At 42.8% G+C, this 23,476-nt stretch overlaps 3 protein-coding genes across 13 annotated transcripts in view; 2 read left to right on the top strand and 1 right to left on the bottom strand.

The window, feature by feature from the left end:
- WRAP73 (WD repeat containing, antisense to TP73) overlaps nucleotides 1-6,346 on the top strand; it is a 32,658-nt gene extending 26,312 nt beyond the window's left edge. Inside the window, exons 11-12 of one of the 2 annotated variants that reach the window (XM_073316385.1) lie at nucleotides 22-213; nucleotides 6,176-6,346. In XM_073316385.1, the coding sequence (XP_073172486.1) occupies nucleotides 22-213; nucleotides 6,176-6,192 (209 nt within the window). In that variant the 3' untranslated portion in view covers nucleotides 6,193-6,346. Of the gene's footprint in view, nucleotides 1-21; nucleotides 214-1,070; nucleotides 1,614-6,175 lie in introns of those variants that run through there. The other variant, XM_073316384.1, reaches the window with a different exon arrangement.
- Nucleotides 2,414-9,017, bottom strand: TPRG1L (tumor protein p63 regulated 1 like). Its single transcript, XM_073316386.1, has 5 exons — nucleotides 8,750-9,017; nucleotides 7,520-7,611; nucleotides 5,818-5,994; nucleotides 4,981-5,134; nucleotides 2,414-4,151 (listed from the first exon to the last, which is right to left on the bottom strand). Exons 1-5 carry the CDS (start codon nucleotides 8,945-8,947, stop codon nucleotides 3,957-3,959), a joined length of 816 nt encoding a protein of 271 aa, XP_073172487.1. The 5' UTR covers nucleotides 8,948-9,017; the 3' UTR covers nucleotides 2,414-3,956.
- MEGF6 (multiple EGF like domains 6) overlaps nucleotides 8,530-23,476 on the top strand; it is a 255,960-nt gene continuing 241,013 nt past the window's right edge. For 2 of the 10 annotated variants that reach the window (XM_073316367.1, XM_073316360.1), the window contains exon 1: nucleotides 17,996-18,990. In XM_073316367.1, the coding sequence (XP_073172468.1) occupies nucleotides 18,902-18,990 (89 nt within the window). In that variant the 5' untranslated portion in view covers nucleotides 17,996-18,901. Of the gene's footprint in view, nucleotides 8,636-9,704; nucleotides 9,801-9,897; nucleotides 9,957-11,829; nucleotides 11,904-17,995; nucleotides 18,991-20,923; nucleotides 21,058-23,476 lie in introns of those variants that run through there. The other 8 variants (XM_073316368.1, XM_073316362.1, XM_073316365.1 and 5 more) reach the window with 8 other exon arrangements.

Genomic DNA, 23,476 nt, shown 5'->3' with positions numbered 1-23,476 from the left:
TTCCCTGGCCATTTCTAACAGATAACATTCCTAACTCCATCTGGATCTGGGATGTTCAAAAGTTGAAATTGTTTGTAGTCTTGGAGCAGTTGTATGCTGTTCAGTTGTTCCAGTGGGATCCACGTCAACCTCGACTTGCCATATGTACTGGGAATAGCAAAGTGTACCTGTGGTCCCCAGCAGGGTGCGTCTCAGTGCAGGTACCAATGGAAGGTAAGGCCACCTAAAACTACTGCTGCAAGTCAGAATCATTAGTTTGTTTAATGTATATAAACGATTGTACTGTTAGTGATAGTGATGTTTTGACTGCCTGAAGTGATCAAACATTTTGGGTGTTTAGTCACATATTCCCTACATTCAAGAGATTATGGGGAGAATGGAACATAAAGCTTACATCTAAGGTAATTAAGTTATTGCCCTAGCATGGTAATTTATTGACATGTAAATCAAAACACTTCAAGGCTTTGCTTTCATATCAGTTAATTTTTATATGGAAGCTGTAGCTGTCTGGTATACCAAATGCCAAAATAAGAACTGTGTAGTGCCTACCATACTTTTGAGTACATTAAAATTAATTACTTTTTGTGGTGTTTTTAGAATTTTAACATGAAATCTGAATCTTAAATCTACTCCAAAAAGGCAGAATTAAGGTTCCTATCTATCCTTTCCTCCATTCTAATCTGCAGGTACACAGTAAGATCTTTCAGTGGACTAGCATATTAGCTGGCTAATTGCTTTATAAATATCTTTCCTACTTGCAAGTTAAATATTATATTAAATATAACCTATAGCATGCTTCTCGGCTTAGTAGTTCTTCCATGGAAGAAAATTTTACCTTCAGTGTCAGGTTGCAGATCTTTGCAACAGTGATCAATTTTGTGATATTTACTTGCATTAAAATATGGTCAAGCTCAACTACAATGGTATATACAGTACAAAATTCTGTTCACTCAAGCCTCTTATCTCTTACTGATGAAATTACTAAGCTATTCCAAGTAACAAGATTTCTAGAACAGAATTATTGTAACTCTTGAGTTCTTGCTATTTATTTCTTTAATTTGTATCTGCAGGTGACTTCCAGGTCCTCTCACTTTGCTGGCACTCTAGGGGGGACTCCATGGCACTGTTGAGTAAGGATAATTTTTGCATGTGCTACTTGGAAAGAGAAGAGGTAAAATAAAAGCAGATAATGGAACCCCTCGCTCTGCCCCCCAAGGCTAGAAAAGCCTGCCTTGCAAATGGATCTTTGAAAAAGTGCTGCTATATCTATATGGAACAGATGAGAATGGGCAGGCCCTCGTTGTTCAGCAGGAAGAGGTTTTATACTAATAGAAAGCTTACGTTTGGGGGAGTGTAAGAAGACTCCCTTGGGTGAAGTACTGTGATAGTTACTTGAAATGAAGTGTGTTCGACAAAGGAATTTAGAAAGAGCTCTCTAATTTTGCAGCTAAAATTGTGGAAACTAGCAGTCTTGATTTTATGAAGTTTTAGAGTTGAAAGACTTAAACCTTGTTTTGAACTTTTGTCAAAATATTTTCTAAAATGGTATGTTTGTAAATAGTGTATAGAGGTTATTTAATTTGTATAAATATCAATAAACATTTTGATAGCTTCTGCTAGTGTGGCTACAAACTATCAACCCAGCACTATCCTAAAGTGTAGAATCCTCTAATATTCTGAGCTGGAACTGAGGTTTGAAATGCACATGTACATATCACTATTGCTGTCACCCTGATTTCAAGTGGACAGTGACTAACTACATACCATTGTACAGCAATCCCTAGTCCCCCAAGGACACAGGGTTCAAGAAAGAATAAAAGACAATTTTCCAGCTATTTTCATGGAGTAGTGTACAAGTTCATAGACTAGTCTTTGCATTTGGTCACTCAATACAGTGAGTGCTCTCTTCTGTTAGAATTAAATATGGAATGAAATGCATATAGTTGTTAGACCCTGAATACTTGTAAGTTTTGAATACAGAACAGTTACTGCAGTTCTGAAGTTATTTTATCATTTTAGCCATGAATAAGTGTTGAAGTCATCAAGTGCAACTGTGTGAGAACCAGTTTGCTTTACCAACTAAAATGTTAAGCTGGCATCATATCAGACCCTGAACAGTGTTCCTCTAAATTATAGGTGATTGTGTAGAATAGCATTTGAAAAAAGGACAGGTGAGATTCTTACCATGACAGTCTTCACCTCACTCTCACCTGCTTTAGTTGTGGGAAGAGACCAGCATAGGGGAAAGGATTTCATATCAGATGTTTTAAAGAGACTTAATCACAGAAATGTGGAGTATCAAATTGGATGGACTGGAAGTAGTGTGTAAGAATTCCATAACAATTAGGGAGAGGAGGTGGTCCATCTTGATCAGCACCAGATGCTTCAAAGGAAGGTACAACAGAGGCCCTGATAAATTGCTTACTACAGATTTTATCAGTTTATGCTTGGTTTATGACCTAAAGCATGAGGGTTTATATCCCTGCTTTTACAACATCTAGTGTTCTACCAACTAAAAACCAGAGAACAAAGATGGCTAAGTTTATTAACAAAAAGCTAGACACTGATGTCTTAGAAAAGAGCCCATATTGACAAGAACATGCAGCTGGTTGCATTCCAGAGCCACATTCAAAAAAACATGTACAGTTTATTTCAAGTTAAAAGGTAAAAAAATTTTAACATACCAATTCCACTGCTGCACAGCATATCACTAACATGTTGAGAGGCAAAGAAATGCTTCTGATAAAATTATAGATTAAGATGGTCTGTATAAAGGATTCATCCACAGTGAAACTTGTCTCAGTAATCTCATGCTGTAGTTCTGTTCAGTATCTTTGTATACTACTGCATTTAAAGTTCACTGTACTACTGAATTTACTTTCTACAAACTTAAAGGGAAGATCACATAAGACTGAAGTACAATACTATGACTAAAGCTTCCCCTCTCCAACAACTACATGGCCACATAAATTACAAAAACCTGACTTTGGTGCTATTGTAATCTGGTCCATGTATTAACAAAAACCCCCAAAAAACAAAACCAAAAACAACACAATACACTTTTGCTAAGGAAATATAAAGCTACTCAAAGTAGAATTCCCTTTTTAATTATAAAACTACCATTCCCATGTTGCATTAAAAGTAACTTCAGAGGAAGGCAAAGATACCCTTTAACTGTTTTTTTGAAATTGGCTATTCTATTTTAAGGTCTTTCTTTAATAGATGGCTGCAAAGAGAAGTCATAAATAAGATAAACCTGCAAATTATACAGATTCAGGTTCGACAGCTATTTAAAAGAGACCAGTGACATTACTCAAACACCACTTCAACTTACAAAATAACTGTTCGATTCCACTGGTTAGGAGAAGACATAACACTCTAGTTTTGACCAAATTAGCTGTCTTTGCTAAAGAATGAGTTCTTTAAAAATTTGACACTGAATTAAATTCCTGAGATTACTGTAATTTAGACATTAGTACCTTCTTAGCCAATATAAAATCAGTCTCAACTGCACATGAAATGATTTCATTGCAATTGAATCCTTATGTAAATATAGCTGTGGCATGAACATGCAATGTATCTACACTGGATAGTGATATGGAATATTTCACAGATAAGTCACACTCAGTAAGGAAAGACCTTTAGCTTGAAATGTAAGAGGAAATATCATTGCTCACTAGACTTGCATACAAATAGTGAGTAAGTTAAATCCAGGGTACTCTAAAAATGCAACTACCCTTTGACCACCTGAACTCAATAACTGACTTATCCATGAACTTCATAACAGTAGTGACTGTTCTTGAAACAGTCATTCATTCTGCAACTAACCAATCCTTTTTATCCATACACTTTATTCATTTTTGTTCTTTTCTGCCATGTACTGAGTCCTCCCAACTCTTTCCCCAGGATACTAATCTCAAATCACTTTCCCTTTTAGTGGATTGATTATAATGAATTTAAAATCCAATTTTTCCTCTTGTCATGGAGTAGCCAAGCTTGGCCTCATTGTTGATGAAAGACATCAATCCCACGTATGTTTCAATAAGAAGAGGACGCTCCAGCACGAGTACTCCATTGGCCCTCCCTGGCAATGGACACTCTTTATGGGCCTTCTTCACAGCTTGGATTAATTGAGTCTTAAAGTTTTCCAACTAAGGGGGAAAAACAACATTAAGTATACCTACTTACTTTTGACAACTTAATATTTTCCCATTATTTGAAAATCTGTTGCTAGTTTGCTTACAAAGGCAGAATTATACCGAAAAGAGCCACTGCTGCTGAAACAGAAGATTACTAACACATATAAAGTTGTAATTGTTATACATAAGACTACCTACATCCTAGAATAAATTCCACATGCTAGCATATACTGATGCAAGTAGTTTCAAATGAGAACATGCTTTCCTAAATATGAGATGTTTGCATAAAGATCAGCTATAACAGTAATTTTTTATAATAAATGCTTAGCTCTACAACTGTCCACAACTGATAATTTGTTTACCCTAAGGGCTCTCCTTTTAAAAAAAGCCACTGAAACATGTGCGCACATAGGAGGGGTATATATTTTGGAACTACATATAATTTACTAGGATTCTTCTAGAATTACAAAGTACAAACGCTCCAGGTAAAGCCTAGACCTCTTCGCAGGAAAGAAGGTTGAAAGAACTCTACCTGCAGTTTAAGGAAATATTTTCCTCTTTCAGCTTCAGTTGTTTTTTTTTGTAAATTTGGAAATCATTGCAACCTCATTTTTGCTATATGAACATGATTTGAAGAGTCAACAAGACTTGCCTGATTACTTCTAGCAGCACTACCCTGCTGAAATAGATGGAGAGCATAGAAAAAGCTTGGCTAGTCTCTTTACATTTATTCTCTGCTTCCATCATCAAGTCATTTTCAAAAGAAGGTAAATTCGTAAGAACTGTATCCAGCTTAAATCATTGTGATTTATATCTAATACAGTATAGAAAACTTCCTTACTTGGCAAAGGGATGCAATCTTCTCATCAGCATTTGCCATTGGATGTTCCGTAAAAGTAGCATAGGGCACATTTGTGGACCATGGATTCCATCGGTTTATGAAGGATGCACGGCTTTGCTTATCCCATTGAATTCGAATGCCAATGCCTTCTCGCCTAACAAATTTGAAGACACCACGTATTTGATAGGGTAGGCCTTGAAGCTCCTTTAGAGCAGGTTAATTAGCTTTTTTTTTAAACATTTTTGAATACCTTAATGAAAACTAAAGTCCATTTTAGAATTTTAAAGTTTTTTCTTAGATGGTAATAGTCTCTAAACAAATATCAGCATAGTTGAAAATCAGTCATTTATACCAGCTCCCACATTAAGATTGTTTAAATGACAAGTTGTATGAAAGATTAAGTTTATTAAAATTAAACATGCAAGTCTTCCACCTTTATATTCATGCAGCCTAACACATCCTGGTCTATAGTAAGACTAATACTCAATATAATCTGATTAACTTACAAGTTTCTAATATAATGCTAATACTGAACAATTAAAATAAAATTACAGGACTGCTTACAAAGACTTTCCCCAAAATAAAGTATAGTCCATGTTGTTAAAGAATATTTCAGGAGTAAACTGTTTTCAGTCTAAATAGTAACTGTTAATTTTGCTTCCCTGCTGATCAACCAATTTCAATAATTTTTTTAATTACAGCAAAATCAAAACTTTTATTAATACAAATAAACTGAAAGGCTATCAAAATTGATATATGGCTAATGATAGACTAACAGCCTTAACATTAGCAGTATCATTAGAAACTTAAAAAAATAAAATAAAAATCAAAACTTACTTATTCAGTGATTTAGGTGGGAACTCAAATTCTCCAACAGAAATAGTGTCAACTGCACTGAGTGATATTCTAGTAACCTGCTGGCACTGCAAGCTGATGAAGTCATATTTACAGATCAGAAGGGACCAGTCAGTGATAAGAATCAGACGCTCCTTCTCATTGTTCCAGTGGTCAACTCTTGTAAGACAAACAGTAAACTCTGATAATCTTCTATCCTTTTAGTAGTTTGACTAAAGCATGTAATAGTTTGACTAATACAATAGCAACTGAGAATTATTTAAGCAACAGCAGTATTATTCTGTAGAAAATTCAAATAACGGTGATGCTGTATTTCCCATTCATTGCTATTTTTATATAGGATTGACAAGAGTTTGAAAGCATGTTTCAAATACACAGAATATAGGAAAAACTACTAATGAAGACTTTTAAAGATTAAGGGAAAAGCTTCAGATGAATATATAAGCAGTTTGTAATGTTTTAATGCTTGCACAAATCTACAACTTTTACAATAAAGGCCAATGAATTCTCACATAGCTCACTGTTTTGCTGGAAGTACCAGTGACCATTGGCCATGTTTCTATATGCATTGGGGAAACAATTGCCTCTATCACATCAGTGCCTCTCCATTTCTGGCTCTTTAGTACTTAACTATTGTAGCAGTCTAGAGTAGACTATGGCTTTCACCCTCAATCACCACTGAGGGGGCACTGACTCCTTAGAGGATTCAAAACAGTGGATTAAAATGCAGCTTTACTAGATGGTAGAATTAGTGTTTTTCTCTGAAAATAAAACTAAGAATTTTGTATGATGGTTTAAAAAGAGTCACTGTTAAAGTAAAGCTGACTACACCAAAACTGCTCCCCTCTTTAAAAAAAACAATCCTAATTCACAGGCTGGGTAGCCAACCAAAGCATAGCTGAACTGCAGGTGCTTACATGTCTTGCTGACCTTCTGCCAGTTCAGCTCTTACTAGCAGGCACAGGATTGAAACTGACAACTTTCCTTGGTCTGTGAAGTGCCTAGAGCTGAGAAACCCTGGAGTTGAGCACACAGCTATGTTTTGGTCCCTCCCAACGCAGTTTAGGAGCGATACAGGATATTAAAATATAGACTGCAATAATTTGTGTTTAATAGGACATGGGACTAATTTTGGAGTCTGACCAAGATTTGAGAGTCCTTCATTCAAACAATTAATTGCTTGGGCTTTTGATAAAGCCAAGTCTATAATATATTCTATTCCAATACTAAGACGCCAGGTGGGTGAGGTAATATCTTATTGGGCACACCTATACTGCATTCCAGAACTAAAACATTTACCAGGTTTAAACTGATCAAAAGAAAGCAGGTAAATGAAGCAATTGTATATATAAATAAATCAGATGGTGGACCAACAGAGTTCAGGATATACTGGCAAACATGGGATTTTAAGTGATTTGTAAAAGCATTTTACAAATATTGTCAATACAATAATATATAAAACATGCAGTAAAAAGATCTTGGTTTTAAGATAAATGTTGCTGGATGAACTGTATACTAAAGACATGAATTTTGTGTCAGATTTGCACAAGAAAGCTTTACTCCAATTACTTGTGAGTTTCACACAGATAGCAAGAGAATTTGTAATAGGTGTGCAGATCCAGGAGAAAAATTTGTCCTGAAAAGCTAAGAAAAGTTCCATTTGTCTATTAGTACTGTTACTTACTCTGTTAGCAACCACACACTTTGCACCTCTCCATCTTCAGTGGGCATCACAACAACACGAATCTCATTTACTGCCTGTTCTATAGTTCCAGGCTAAATCAAAGAAAGAATCAGGTTTTATATTTCTCTAGTTACGTATTCATGTTTGCAACTTCTTGACAGTCATGCTGTTTTACATTTCAGCAGGTTCTGAAACTGACTTACTATATAGCACCTATCTACCAGGACCAGGGATAGAGATCTGAGAGGCAAAGACCTAACAAATTGTAATCATCTAGCAGGGATCAGGTAGTTGCTCCCTATTGTCTCCTCCTGGCCTTTCTCTATCTCAAGCAATGGGACCTCCACTACTTCCTTTAAAAGATTATTCGATATTCTAACTGGCCTCTCACTTCTAAACCAGTCTGGGGTTTGTCACCTCTTGCCCCTGTCAACAGAACAACCACATTTATGTTTCTTTTTGTGGTCTAGGTTCCCAAACCCTGTTCTCGGAGATTAGGTTAAGCTCTGGCAGGGGGCTCTGGGAATTAGGAAATGAGAAAGTAACTACTTTCTCTAATTCCTTAAGAGCCACCTGCATGGAGAAAACCATGGCATGAAAGCCGATCACCGCACTCTCACTCTTGGGAACAAAGGCCAGGATTGCGGGAGCGGGATGGAGAGGAAACAGACAAGCGTAATTTATATCACCAGGAACAGTGGAGGAGGAAAGGAGCCCAGGTACTGAAACATTCCTGGCCCTGAGGGCCTCTCCGCAGAGGTGAACAGCAGGGTGCTGGGGGTCTGGTTTTCTCATTGAAACCGAACTGGGTTTTCTAAACAAACACCATTTAGTGCAGCAAACCCCTCCCGGCTGCGTCTGTCCCCAGAGTGGGCGGCGGCGGCCCCCCACCCTCCGGGGGGAGGCGCACGGAGCCCGGCGGCGGCGGCCCCCCACCCTCCGGGGGGAGGCGCACGGAGCCCGGCGGCGGCGGCCCCCCACCCTCCGGGGGGAGGCGCACGGAGCCCGGCGGCGGCGGCCCCCCACCCTCCGGGGGGAGGCGCACGGAGCCCGGCGGCGGCGGCCCCCCACCCTCCGGGGGGAGGCGCACGGAGCCAAGCGCTGCTGGGCCGACAGGCGAGCGGGCTCCCCGTTTTGCCCCCGCTCCCCCCACGCCGCGCAGGGGCAGGGGCAGGGCGCGCGGCTCTAGGCCCTGGGCCGGCCCCGGGGGGCGGCGGCCCCGGCCCGCACCCGGAACACGAAGTACTCCTTGAGGCGGCCGCCCCGGGTCGGGTTGCGGACGCTGAGGGGCCGCAGGGTCTGGCGGGGCGGCAGCGAGTCCCCGGGCGGGCTGAAGGGCACGTCGGCTTCGGCCGGCACCAGCAGCGCCGCCGCCCCGGCGGGGCCCCCGTCCGGGTCCCCCTCCACCGCGTCCCGCAGCTGCAGCATCGCCCGCGGGTGCCCCGGCCCGGCGCCGCCCTCCGCTCCGGTCCGCTCCGCCCCGCCCCGCCCCTTCCGCTTCCGGCCTGCGGCAGCCCGCTTCCGCTTCCGGCCCGGGGCCGAGTGGGGGAGCTGGGAAAGGGGGAGGATGCAGGGGGGAGGAGGGAGGGAAGAGGTTGGAGAAGAGGCGGGGGGGAGGGAAGAGGGGGCAGGGGGATGGGGTGAAGGGGGAAGGGAAGAGGGGGCAGGGATGGGGTAGAGGGGGAAGGGATATGGGGCTGGGGTGACGGGGGAAGGGAAGAGGGGGCAGGGATGGGGTCGAGGGGGAAGGGATGGGGTGAAGGGGGAAGGGAAGAGGGGGCAGGGATGAGGAGAAGGGATGGGGTGACGGGGGAAGGGAAGAGGGCAGGGATGGGGTAGAGGGGGAAGGGATATGGGGCTGGGGTGAAGGGGGAAGGGAAGAGGGGGCAGGGATGGGGTCGAGGGGGAAGGGATATGGGGCTGGGGTGACGGGGGAAGGGAAGAGGGGGCAGGGATGGGGTCGAGGGGGAAGGGATATGGGGCTGGGGTGACGGGGGAAGGGAAGAGGGGGCAGGGATGGGATGAAGGGAGAAGGGATGGGGTGAAGGGGGAAGGGAAGAGGGGGCAGGGATGGGGTAGAGGGGGAAGGATGGAACAAGCTTTGGGGGGAAGGGATTGGGGGCAGGGGTGAAGAAGAAGGGGATGTGGGGAGGAGGTAAAGGGAAGAGGGAGAGATACAGGGGATGTGAGTGTGGGGGAGAAAGGGGAAGGGTAATTAAAACATACAGCAACCTGCCCTCTGCAGAGTGGAAGCTGAGGGCTCCTCCTGCAGCCAGCCATGGTCCGTGTTATGGGGTGGAGGGATGGGGGGTTGGGGGAGCCAAGGACTGAAGCTGATGTGAAGAGGGGTTGGGGGCTTAGTGCTACCTGTGTCAATAGTGTAGTCAATAGAGCTGGTTGGAGAATGTCCATCTGAATTAAATCTCAATTGAAAGTGGTAAAGAATTTTCCTACGAATGTTTCCCTGTCTAGCCAGCAACAGTGTTCTGTCTCCTCCATGTCATGGGCCTATGTTTCTGATGTCAGTAATTTACAATGGAGACTGTCCCAGAGTGTGGTCTGTGGAGCTCAATAATATGCCCCGCCTTCTTTAATACACATGTGTAGCCCAACCAAACTGGCAGTACTAAATGGGCTGGCTCAAGATGGGGTATCACATGGTGGGATGTATCCATGAACTGCCTGCCATATTAAAGATCAGGGTGATTTTGACCTGTTCCATTTAATGTACTTGAGTTTGGTCTTTGGGCTCTTAGCAAGTTGCCAATGAGTCTCTTATCTGGGCAGAATGTGGGCACCTGAAGTATGGGAATAACAGATATCTCAAATTTCAGTGGATGTAAAGGGGTTTGGGGTCTCAAATCTAGGATTTGTCCCCTTTCTCATCATAATGGGGTCTATCAGTCAATGCAGTGGGTTAGGCTGGGAGAGACGGCATTGTAACCTGTTTGGAAAACAAACAACTGTTGAGAAAACATTAAGAGACATAAAAGCAATAAACAAACTCTATAGGGACTGGAGAAGCATATTGGGAAAACTGCTTCAGCCTCAGTACCAGGCATATGTTTTTTTTTTTAAAGCAACACCTGGGTATGCAATTTTTACTGGCGTATTTCCCAGTGTTCTTACCTATTTTCACATAACACACAGTCAACCTGTGGAACTCTTTGCCAGAGGATGTTGTGAAAGCCAAGGCTATAACAGGGTTCAAAAAAGAGCTAGATAAGTTCGTGGAGGATAGGTCCATTAATGGCTATTCCCAGGATGGGCAGGGGTGGTATCCTTAGCCTCTGTTTGCCAGAAGCTGGGAATGGGCGACAGGATGGATCCCTTGATGATTACCTGTTCTGTTCATTCCCTCTGGGGCATTGGCCACAGTCGGAAGACAGGTACTGGGCTAGATGGACCTTTGGTCTGACCCAGTATGGCTATTCTTATGTTCCTGGTAACAATGAGAAGTGTTGTTTAAAACACAAAGCTAAGAAGAATTTAGGCTGAAGTGATCAGATTCATGGGGCATATTTACAGGGTGTGATTACAGAATATTGCTGCCATCTAGAGACCAGGGCCCAGATCCTAGGTATTTTGGCTCCTAACTTCTAAATACCTTTGAGGATCTGAGCCCAGGTCTAAAATTTACAGCCCGTAGCTATGTATGAATCATACAATCAGTACAACGCAGCTTTATATTATATAGGATCATTTATATAGATTTTTGGGTAAAATTTTCTTAAGTGTCTAAGGCACTCTGATTTAGGCTCCTGAGCGTCTGTCTCTTGAAAATGGGACATACATAGGCTTCCAAATCACGTAGGTGCTTTTGAAAAATTTACACTTCATCTCAAAACGCATTATTGAATTGAATAAAATATAGTAGAGGGAGAAGGAGCAATGAAAAGCCTAAACGAGGGGAGTAAGTGATGTTTTCAGATGAGATTTGAAGTGTTGGAAAGCTGATGAGTCAGATCCATGAAGGTGGTTCCATATGGCAGGAGCTGCAGGTGAGACAGTCATGGAGACAGAATTTAGAGGCATCAGGATTGAGACACACTGACCCTAGCGCCATGTTATGGGGGAGAAGTTGCCAATCTTTTTTTTTTTTTTCTCAGCCTGTATTTTAGTTTTTAATAATGGCTATCTGGGGCCCCCTAAAAGCACTAAATAGGAATAGGCTTTTCCTTTAAATTTGTTTTAATAATCAAACATTTATAAATATACAAAAAACTCTCATCCACAATGTATTAAAAATACACTGAACTATTGGGGCCAGTTTTTCTTGTCTTTGTTAAAATTGATCACGTTTCTGTCAGCAGATGGCAGTATAACTCATCACAGCCATCCTGGAAATGCTGGATTCCCTGGCCAAACCAAACCCTGCTTTTCTGTAAGTAACATTCTGAGATTACACTACCTACTGTGCTCCAGTGATTATTTATTTTATCAATCTTGTTAACAAGCAATCAGATATGTATCAATTAATAAGCAGATATAAGTTAAGTCATACAATATATGTTGAGTCAAAACTGGAGGGGAAAGCATAACAAACGAGCAATTATCAAATGACCATAGGTATAAATATTCCAGGAGACAAGAACATGGGAATAATGCTTACCGTTTATGTAGCATGCTTCATCTATACATCCTAAAGAGCTTTACAAAAGTGGGTAAGTATCACTGTTCTCATTTTACCAATGGGTAAACACAGACAGGATAAGTGATTTGCCCAAGGTCACAAAATGAGTCAATGGTAGAGTCAGGGGTAGAGTTTTAAGTCCAGCATGCTGTACACTGTACCGTGCTTCCTCTATTTGATACTCAAGATTAAACAGCTGGGTATCAAAGCATGTAGATTTTTTTTTCAGTTACCTGTTTGCAGATTCCATATATACTGTTTATCAGCCGATATTGTAACTCTGTTACTACTTTCCAGGGTTACTATACTTTGTGCCAGAAGATGATATTTTTAGCAGACAGTTGTGCTAGAAGACAGTAAAAACTGAAAACATATTCAAGAGACTTGACATACAATGTATTGGATTTCAGACATTCATCTTTCACACGTGTTTCCTAAGTTAAGTCCATTCTTGAAATCCCTATTCAACCATTTATTTATGGAAGTACCCCCATAGTCTTCGCTAAGGCTACTAACGTAAGGGTTGTAGAATTGGCCTCATGTTCAATAACATTAACTGCCCAAATCTTGGGTGTTTAAAGCAGGGCTTTCTCCATCGTAATGTCACCTTCTCTTCCCAGACAACCCTACAAGGAATAGCCACACTGTGTAGGTCAGAGGATAACCTTAACCATCAACCTATGTACACTACCTGGCATCTATGAAAATCAGTCTAGAGGCTGTTCAGACTGTATCAGTTACTTGAGGTCTGAATTGGGAAGATAAACTTGCACCTAGAATAATTCCTCTTTTGGTTCTTACTCTCTCCTCCTTTGCTCTGGTGTCTGTCCACTGGGGGGCCACTGTTCCTTTTTCATGTTTGGTGGAGATAACGGACTCCTTAAACTAAAGAACTGAATCCATTCTTATAAGCTGCGTGTACCTTCCAAATACACAAGAGGGAGCTACCCACTAAAAAATATACAGTCCACAAACTGAACTTTGTCTCCATATTCTTAAATTGGGTTAGAGGGTAAATTGATTTAGAGCATTGCAATTGCTGTTCCTTCATTTTTTACAATCCTAGGAGTAAAACATTTCTTGTACCTCATGTCCTCCAAAGCTTTGAATGTCTTTCCTTAGTCAAAAGGACAATGCAATTCTTTCCAAGCTCATGAAGGAATGGGACCCATGGCAAAGCAGAGGTCAGACTTCATTAGGTTGTGGAATATCCAGCCAATGTTTTTTGTTAATGATTAAAGTGTGATTCTAGTCCAAAAAAGTGACTGTAAAAATGGTGCTTGCACAGAGTAAATTGATCAGTTGCCTTCCAGTTGAGGTTGTGGGGTAGGAGTCATGTGATAGCTTGAAGAGTACCAAGGCCCCAAGTTTTAAAGTCAATGTGATTTATGCTCCTAAGCACCTAAATCCCTTTTGAAAATGAGATTTAGGCATGTAAATCAGTTAAGCATTGCAGTGCTGAGCACAGCAATGCCTAAATACCTTTAAAAACGGGGGCCCTAGTCTATAAAGGTCAGCAAGGGATCAGTTGAGCTAGAGAACTGTAGGTGAAAGAACTCAGCTGTTAAGTGACTCTCAGGTAGAAGGCCTGGAGAGTGAGAACTGCAGGGAGCCAGTGGGCTCCTGCAGGAGTCCCCATGACAGGGCAAGGTCCTGGAAGGGCTGAGAGAGGTGAGGGAAAAGCCTTTAGGAACTACAGCCCATGTTGGACAGGGGAAACAACTTTATTTTGGTGTTTCTGTTTCTGTTTTCTCTTTAACCAATGAATTGTGCCTTGAGGCAAGGGCCTGAAAAGAGGCTCTGAAGTGGCATTGATCCTTCCTGAGCTAGTGAGTTAACCCAGCAGCATGCAGGCACCTTCTGCTCCGCAGATCTACCCCCTGTTTGTATTCAGAATCAGAGCTGCTCTCTTCCGTGACTAAGATGAGTCTTCAGTGCTTTCAACTTCCTTTAAACCTGCAGAACAGCACAGGTGAGAGTGAGCTGAAGTCTGGTTTTTGTGCATCATCACCAGAATTGTTTACTAAGCACCAGTTGCAGGAGTGTGATGCCCTGATCAGGTGCAGTTTCATAATGGTCTGATTTGTACTCATTCACTCATAGGTCCTGATTCTGCAAACAGTTGGATGGTTAACTTTATGACCATGAATAGCCCCGTTGAAATGAACAGGACAACTCACGGTAATAAAATTAAACACCTGTAAATGGGATCTGAGTAAAGACAGTTTGGCAGCAAAGGTTTAACTGAGCACAGACTATGTCAGCATCGGTAGAAAATCAGAAGACAGAAAATATGTATATAAATCCATATTATGCTCACACCTTGAATACTGTGTGCAGTTCTGGTCGCCCCATGTCAGAAAAGATATATTCCAATTGGAAAAAAGTACAGAGAAGGAAAACAACAATGACGAGGGGTCTGGAACGACTTCCATAGGAGGAGAGATTAAAAAGACTGGGACTGTTCAGCTTAGAAAAGAGACGACTGAGGGGGGAGATGATAAACGACTATAAAATCATGAGTGGGGTGGAGAGAATGAATGAGGAAGTGTTATTTACCCTTTTACATAACACAAGAATTAGGCGTCACCCAATGAAATTAATAGGCAGCAGGTTTAAAACAAACATAAGGGAGTACTTCTTCACACAACGCATTGTCAGCCTGTGGAACTCATTGCCAGGGGATGTTGTGAAGGCCAAAAGTATAATTGGGTTAAAAAAAGAATGAGATAAATTAGCGGAGATAAATTAGCATCTATAAGCCAAGATGCTCAGGGATGCAACCCCATGCTCTGTGTATCCCTAAGCCTCTGACTGCCAGAATCTGGGACTGGATGACAGGGGATGGATCGCTTGTTAATTGGCATGTTCTGTTTATTCCCTTTCAAGCATTTGCCACAGGCACTGTCAGAAGGCAGGATACTTTTTAAGAGCAGGTTAGACAAACACCTGTCAGGGATGGTCTAGATAATACTTAGTCCTGCCGTGAGTGCAGGGGACTGGACTAGATGACCTCTCGAGGTCCCTTCTAGTTCTATGATTCTATACTGGGCCAGATGGATCATTGGCCTGACCCAGTTTGGCCATTCTTATGTTCTTACTGGTGATGCAGAGGTATAACTGAAGGAAGATTTTTCATGAAGAATCTATTTTACTGGTGATGCATGAGCCACAAGGAACTGATATGAATTTCAGATCCCAGGTTGAGGTTATTGGCTTTGAGATTTGGAACATCTTTCTTCTTGTAAATTGAGCAAATTTGATCTGGAGTCCTTGAAAGACAGTGCCATTTTAACAAAGTTATTTTTCAGATTTGAACAACACTTCAGAAATTAAATATGAAGATAATTTACAAAAGATACTCAGTAGAATTTTCCTGCTGTTTTCAAGAAGCAATTTTAGGATCTAAATAGTTTTACAGTTTCCCTTTGAGAAATCAGTGTAATTTCTCACAAGGCTTCAGGATCCTGAGAAGAAAATGAGTGCTTGAATTTCCTTATTGTGCTGACTTACACTCTGAAGTTTTAACAATAGAATTTTTACATCGCCATGTCCCTTTCTTAAAACAGAAAATATCGAAGGCCCAGCTGTTGGGCCAGACAGCTACTTAGTTCCTAAGGGAGAATGTTACGCACACAGCTGTAAAGGTGGTGTATGGGGCACTTATGAAGGGATTAATGTGTAAAGCCAGCTATTTGCAGAAGTTGTTTCTTTTCCATCTTCTTCAACGGGATACATTTAGCTGTTAACAAAAGCAATTGTTATTTTTCTAACTTGCCCCTAGAGTACTACTATGTTACTCCAAATTCAGCAACATGTGCAGTGCCCACATGTCATCACCTTGCTCTTCCTGAGCCAGGAACCCTGCATATTTTTATTTTCTAAGTGCCACAGTAAGCTGTATGCCTAGAAGAGCAGTAATAACAAGACTATGTATACAGCAAATGCGAGTTGCATTCCTCAAAGACATAATTAGGTCTAGGAGCATTCCCCATGGGCCCCCATTTTCTTACCATAGCAGTACACTGGCATTCACACACCACGCACTAGAGAGTTTCAGTTTCAGGGACATTCAGAAGCTTCTGCCCACTTGCTCACAAAAAGATTCTCTCTATCTTTACGGAAAGAGCTGGGTAACCCATTGTTCCTCTGGAGAAGTATAGGTGGGTGCTGGGGAGTGTCTAGCGAAGCTGGTTTTGGTGTGAGTTCAATCCAGCAAATATAAACTCATGTCACATCACATTTCCATAAACTCTTTGGGGCAGGGACAGTCTCTTACAGTGTGTTCAGCACCTGGCCCTGTGGGGTTCCAATCTTGCTCTAGGTGCATTAATTCCAAAGTCTGGTTTCTTTCACCTAGTCACACACATTCCTGGGTGCACTGCTGAACCAGCTGGGGCTGGAAGTCTCACTCCAGCAGACTCTCCCTCTGTCTTCCTGCACTCCTCATTGCTCTCTTGTACAGAAGGTCAGTCCTTTGCTGAGGACTCCCCAGCTCCGTGGACCGGTCTGTTCACCTCCCTCTCCCTTGTTGATTCCCCACCCCTTTTTGAAATTCAGCTTCTGTCAGACAGCTCCTCGCTTGGGTGTTTGTTACTGCAGTGCTTTCACACTTCTTGTCTGCTCTTCCCACTCCTCTTGTACCAGCCAGTGTGTCTCTGCCCCATCTGACGGAACCATCCCTAGGGGCAAGCAGGGAGCGCAGTCTTTTTAGCTCATTTAATCCTCAGCACGTCCGTCTGCTGAGACTGACAATAACAGGACAATTAATGCCACTTGTGATGCTTTTTTCTTTTTTTTTTTTTTTTTGATGGGGTGGGGAGTAACACTAGTTCAACTGGGAATTGGATTGAGACCTACCAACTAATTTCACACTGGCTAGTTCACAGTCATTGGATGGCAACACAATTTAGTCCCTAGTGCGCTGTGTTTGGTGGGAATCAATGAACTAGAAGTCAGTCTCAATACTCCATTCCCTGAGTGAGTCCTGCTCTCAGAACCATTCCAGACTAAATAGATAAAATGCGCTTATGACTTTGAGTGAAATTTCACATTTGGGCCAAACCAAAATGTCTAGTGCAGGTGGGGTATGTTTTCTGCTTGCCAAGTATGAACTAAAATAAAAGTTCTAAAGAGCGCTTGGCCATAGAGCAATGTTTGAGGAGAAGAGAAGGTGAGGTAGTGAGAAGCATGCTGAACAGGGACAGCAGAAGGCCACTGTGTTTGTTTATTTGGATTTATACAATAATAAAACGGGGCCTCTAGGCACCTCAGCCACAAGTTACAAGGACAAAAAATTAAATAACAGCCTTACCCCTGAGCCAGCAGAGGTCAACCCCCAATAAAACACAGCTTCCCTCTCCCACGCAGATCTAACCCCCATCAAACCTCACTGCTCATTTTGTTTTCTTTTGCAGGAGGGACAATTAAGTAGGAGAGGGCAAATAACGAATTAGTCTAATCCCTTTTCTCCCCCACTTTGCCCAGCTATTTTGGAATGATTTTTTCCCTTTGGATCCAGATTTATGTATTATTTTAATTATAGTTTTAATCTTGCCCCACACCCCAGATGCACTTTAGCAAACCATGCACTAAATAACAGGATTTGTGAGCAAGGCACTTGCATACCTATTAACCCTCCAGCCATCAAAGTGTTCTTCCTGCCTGTCCCTGTCAGCCTTACACACCCCCATCAGAATTTCTCTTGGAAGAGTTGTGAGCTGCCTTATCTGTTCTAGATGTGCAGGAAAGCTTGGATCTCGGTGACTCTTTTAGACCTGTCTTTGGGGGCTGGAAGGATTGCAAAGCTTTGGGAGTTGGCAGTGGGTCCGGCAAAAGAATTGCCTTTTGATCAGCAAAATGAAATTATTCTTGCTGCACTTCTGCTGGGTTCCCCCCCTCCCCTTCCTCTCCTCACGGTTGGGCATGGCTGGTGGGAGGGATTTCTGACTGTCAGCAAGAAAGAAACAAGAGAGCATGTGAATGAAAGGCAGACCTGGGAAAGGCAAGAAGAAAGTTTTGTTGGTCTGTAGTGCAGGGGATAGAAGAGCTGCCGCTTTCAAAGCGAGTGTGTGTAAGAGAGTGAGTCTCCTGCCAGGAGAAAGGTGGAGGTTGATGGAGAGAGGATGACTTAGGGTGTGCAGTGAGGGTTAATGGAAATTTCTGCCCATTGCTGAAAGGGGGCTGGGAATTGTGTGTGTCTTCAGGAAGGTGGACTTCTCTGTGGGAGCTCCCGTCCTCAGAGTTGGGTTATATATTGCCTTGTGAAGTGGATCAGGACACCAAACCAATCAAACCTACATGGGACTTCGCTGCTGGACTGAACCCAGATTTTGTAAGCCACCGGTACTTTGGATCTCCTCAGAAAGTAAATGTCAGCAGGAAAAGCCACCTCAGCATAATTTAATACTAACAAGAGAAGCTAAGGAGCCAGGTTTGGGTTTTGGAAAAGCTCTGTGACCACTCTCATTGTCCTCACTTCACTTGGACTGAAGATACAGGGGAAACTGCCTGTAGGAGGAAAAGACCAAGAGTGATAAATCTGCTCTTCCAGCGGACCCCAGCAAGAATCGGTGTGTGTTCCCATAGCATTGTTCTTTGTCAGCAAAGGCGAAATTGGCAAAGTCAGGAGATAATCATGAACATTTTTCTTTGAGGAAGAGACGCTTGCCAGCCTCTCACTTGAGAAGGCTGTAAAACTTTCTAGGCACCCACCAGAGCCACCCTGGGAAGGGAAGGGAGCAGCAGCAATGGAGTCACACGTGTTGTTGGTGCTATCATTCATTCTCACCCTGCCAGTGTGTCCGCTCACCTATGGGAACAAACTGCAGCCCCTTATGTAAGTACTGAGTGAAGAGACTCACCGGCTGGGTCAGGTCCGCAAATATTTAAGGGAGAAACTGCTATATGCAATTTAAAAAAAAAGGTTCTTTTTCTTTTTTAGTTTTCCCTGGTCACAAGTGTGCATAGAACAAAGGCAAACAGGGATTTGAAAAGTATGGATGCTTCCCTTTGCCTGTAGGAGATGCTTGGATTTTTTTTTTCTTATTGAGATGTAGGTAGTGTGTGAGTATGAAATGTAATTATATAGTCTGAAGACTGTTTTCCTATGACTGCTGCTTTTATAATACCCTCTTCTTTATTTCTCTTTTCTTATCACATTCCTCTTTGTAGTCACCTTTTTTTCTTCTGCTCTTAATCTAGAGGCACTGAGCCCCGTATTTTTTAATGAAATGTTACAGCTTTAGTTTGGCATTAACTGTGTGGATCCTCTGGGAAAACTTCCTTACAAGTTGGAGGGGGATCTCTCTGCTTTTCTTTGTAAATGAAACTAGTATTGTGCAGTGAAATAAACCCAAACCATCTTTTCCCTGTATCAGTAACTCTGTTATTGGGGATGGAGGCACTCCTGTTCAGTGGATGTGTTTTGGAAAATTATTGCAAAGATATCTTTCTTCTTATGTAAAGAATTTCATATTATCTCCCCAGCAATGCCTGTTAGGGATTGTTGGATCAGATACTGGAAATGAGATGTGTGCCAGTGTATTCAAGAAAAGAAAATGCCAGGGAATGGGAAGTGCTGAATTTAATTTAGCAACATAATTCCCAATAGAGCACTGCTTACAATACTCTTTAGACATAAAACCACTGTTTGGTGCACACAAAAACGCTCCTTCACTGCAATAAATTATTCCAGAAACATTGCTGCTGCCAACCGCATTCTTGTGGTTCTTTTTAGTTCTTCCTTTTTGGATGTGCGTACAGCTAAGGGGTGAGGCATTTGTAAGTAAATAGCAAAGGACACGCAGGGCAATACCATTCTGTAGATTGCCCTTCGATCAGCTGCAAATGCAAGTTTTGATAGTTATTATATGGATGGATTTGTTGTCTTTTGGAAAAGGAGATACTAGCAAAATAACAACTGCTTCCCTGGCCTCCGTCCATCTGTGACGGGGGTCTGGTGAACTGATGTATATGAGGCTTGGCTAACTGAATAGCTCTTCAGTGGCCACATGTGAGAACAACAGGCCAGAATTTTAAGGCAAAGCTATTGGGGGAACACGTCATTAATCCAAAAGGCATTTTCAGGCTTTCTGTAACAGTATTGTAATTGAATGTCTTGGAGCAGTAAGATGCCAGCTGGAATTGCTATACTTCTCCATGTCTGAATTATTGAGTTAGTCTGTTGCTATAGAACGTTGGTTTGTTTTAAATGCATAGGCTCTTTTGGGGAACCATAACCACCAGAAGTGGAAAAAAACCCAACAGATTGCTCCCAAATCTCATTAATTCACAGACTAATGTTTGCTACCCCTCCTAAAATTAAAACAACAGATTAATATTTATTGAAGCCCAGTTAGTCAGAAAAGCGGTTAGGCAAAAATGGCACCTACTCACTCAATAGACCCGCTTTCTAACTTAATCAGAATTGATCACCTTACTCACTAAAGGAAGTGTGTACTCCTCTCAGCCCTGTCGGCATCAGTGCATTTAGGAGATAGCGAGCTCTCTATTCTGTCTTTTGCAGCATCAACACAATCCATGTTTAAGTCTAGTGGCAGACTCATTACTTCTGGTGATCGTGTCAGAGGCAGGAGGATCTCAGGTGGGGTTTGGGAGGATGGCCGTTAGAAAAATAATCTGTTAACCTGTAAATAAAGCTCATATATTCTGGAATAATTGAGAGTGGATGAACATGGATCCTACCATATATTTTGAAATCCAGGCCCACAAGAAAATTGCCTCCTCTTTGACTCTTGCTCTTTCTTAAGGTGCTCTTTCTTAAAAGTCCCTAAAAGAAAAATATACCTGTCGGGGATCAGTGGACAAGTAGTTGTTGGATCTTTCATAGAGGTTCACCTTGCCTAGAGGTACTGTGCATGTGAAGAGTGTTAACAGCTATAAGGTAAGCTTCTGCCTAGGGAGACAGATGTGAATAATTACTATTCAGAACACATGTTTATTTGCTTTATGATTTTGAAATATTTTTCACACTCCAAGCAGAGACCACTGTCAGACCACATATTTACTGAAAAGCAGTGATGAGCTGCCAAAATCTTAACAACCGGTTCCCTATAAAAAGTTCTGATTTAAGGGTTGTGCCCAGTGGTGAGCTGCAGCCGGTTCACCCCGGTTCGCGCGAACCGGTTGTTAAATTTTGAAGCAGTTTTAGAGCCGGTTGTTAACCCACTTCCCTGCAGGGGGCGCTGAGGCTTTGATGGGCTCCGGCCGGGAAGTGATGTAATTCCTCCTCCGGCCGCTGGGGGCGCTGCGCTGCGGGAGCCACGTGGGCTGCTGCCTGGCCCTGGGCACGAGCCCTGGTGCTGCTGCTACTCCCCTGGCCCTGGGGCTCCCGCTGCTGCCGGGTGGGTCCCCGGCTGCGCAGCTGGGCCGGGGCTGCCTCCTGCCGCTCGGGCTGTTCCAGTGATGAGCTGCTAAAATCTTAACAACTGGTTCCCTGTAAAAAGTTCTGATTTAAGGGATGTGCCCCAGTGTGTATTTTTTTGTATCAACAGGGTTACCATACGTCTGTATTTTCCTGGGAGGAATTTTTAAATTTTAAAAATTCCTCCCAGACGGTGATTTAAGAACTAAAAAGCCTGACCTGTCCGGGAAAATACGGGTGTGTGTTAACCCTGCCTAAAGTTATTTTTAAAAAAGACGGGCCTGAACTAGAAATGAGCTCCGTTTCACATGTGTGGGTCCCTGCCACTCCCTGGGGGTGTGCTAGGGTGACCAGATGTCCCAATTTTATAGGGACAGTCCCGATTTTGGGGTCTTTTTCTTATATAGGCTCCTATTACCCCCCACACCCTGTCCTGATTTTTCACACTTGCTGTCTGGTCACCCTAGGGTGTGCACATGTGTGGGTCCCAGCTGCTCCCTGCCCCCCTCATTGAAGCAAGTGTGCAGGGTTACTGCCCTGGGAACTGCAGGGCACCAGTGGACGTGGGGCAGGGCTTGCTGGAGGCAGGGGGTGCGGGGTGCTCACGGGGAGAGCGGCTCGGAGCAGCCCGAGCGGCAGGAGGCAGCCCCGGCCCAGCTGAGCAGCCGGGGACCCACCCGGCAGCAGCGGGAGCCCCAGGGCCAGGGGAGTAGCAGCAGCACCAGGGCTCGTGCCCAGGGCCAGGCAGCAGCCCACGTGGCTCCCGCAGCGCAGCGCCCCCAGCGGCCGGAGGAGGAATTACATCACTTCCCGGCCGGAGCCCATCAAAGCCTCAGCGCCCCCTGCAGGGAAGTGGGTTAACAACCGGCTCTAAAACTGCTTCAAAATTTAACAACTGGTTGCGCGAACCGACTCAAACTGGCTCCAGCTCACTCCTGCTGAAAAGGCTTGTAGAGCCTTGTCTGAAAAAATAGATGAAAAAATTCAAACTTCCTTTTTTTTTCCTAAATGCAGTTCCTGTGAAAAAGACAATTACTATTAGTGCTTTAATATGTAACTTTAGCGGGCCTCAGAGAAGAGGCAAACTGACCTGTATGTCTCTTCTCTTGCAAACCCTGATACGCTTTTTGGCCAAAATCAGATATCCAGTCAGTTTATAATATGAATGGATCCTCTTTTGGGGGAACTGAAGCCTGCCCTTGCGAAGCAGATAGCCCTAGTGATCTAATGCAGTTTTTTTTTCAGTTGTAGACCTCTACAAAATTTCAAATGGAAGTGCTAACCCCTTTGGAAATCTTAGTCATAGTCTGCGGACCCCACTGCTGACCACAGGTTGTAAACCACTGTTGTATGGTAACAACAACCTTTCACGGACCCTTAGTCATAGAGTTGAGAACCACTGAAAAATGCATCTTTCATGGTAGAGTAACTTACTGTTACTCTAATTCAGGAAAAGGGTCAGGGCAATGACTAGCTTTGCCTATAGGTAAACCTACTGTTGCTTCAGATTCTTTTAATGAAAAAGGGGGCATGATAAAGGTCTATACTCGTTCTTACGATAAGAGAGCAAGGGGACATCAGCTTAAAACACACAAAAGTAACATTTAAAATGGAGGAAAGTGAAAACAGATGTTCTACAAAATGCATAGTTGGCATGTGGAACCTACTGCCACAAGATGTTTCTGAAGCGAAGAGCTTAGCAGGAGCTAAAAACAACATAGACGTTTATATGGATAATATGAATATACACAGTTACAGAGAGAATAAAAATAATAGCGGATATAAACCATTCATTCCCGCTGGAGTTAGAAAGCGATTTCCGCCGTAGGCATTGCATTGTTGTCCATTATGGAAGTTTTGGACCTTTACCTCTGAAGAATTTGGTGCTGAGCCCTGTAAGAGACTGGACTAGGTGTACCAGTGCTCTGATTCCATATCA

Source organism: Lepidochelys kempii, chromosome 18 (genome assembly GCF_965140265.1).
Source record: "Lepidochelys kempii isolate rLepKem1 chromosome 18, rLepKem1.hap2, whole genome shotgun sequence".
Lineage (NCBI taxonomy): Eukaryota > Metazoa > Chordata > Testudines > Cheloniidae > Lepidochelys > Lepidochelys kempii.
Note: the sequence above shows the minus strand (reverse complement) of the source record. Positions and strands in the feature narration are given on the sequence as shown.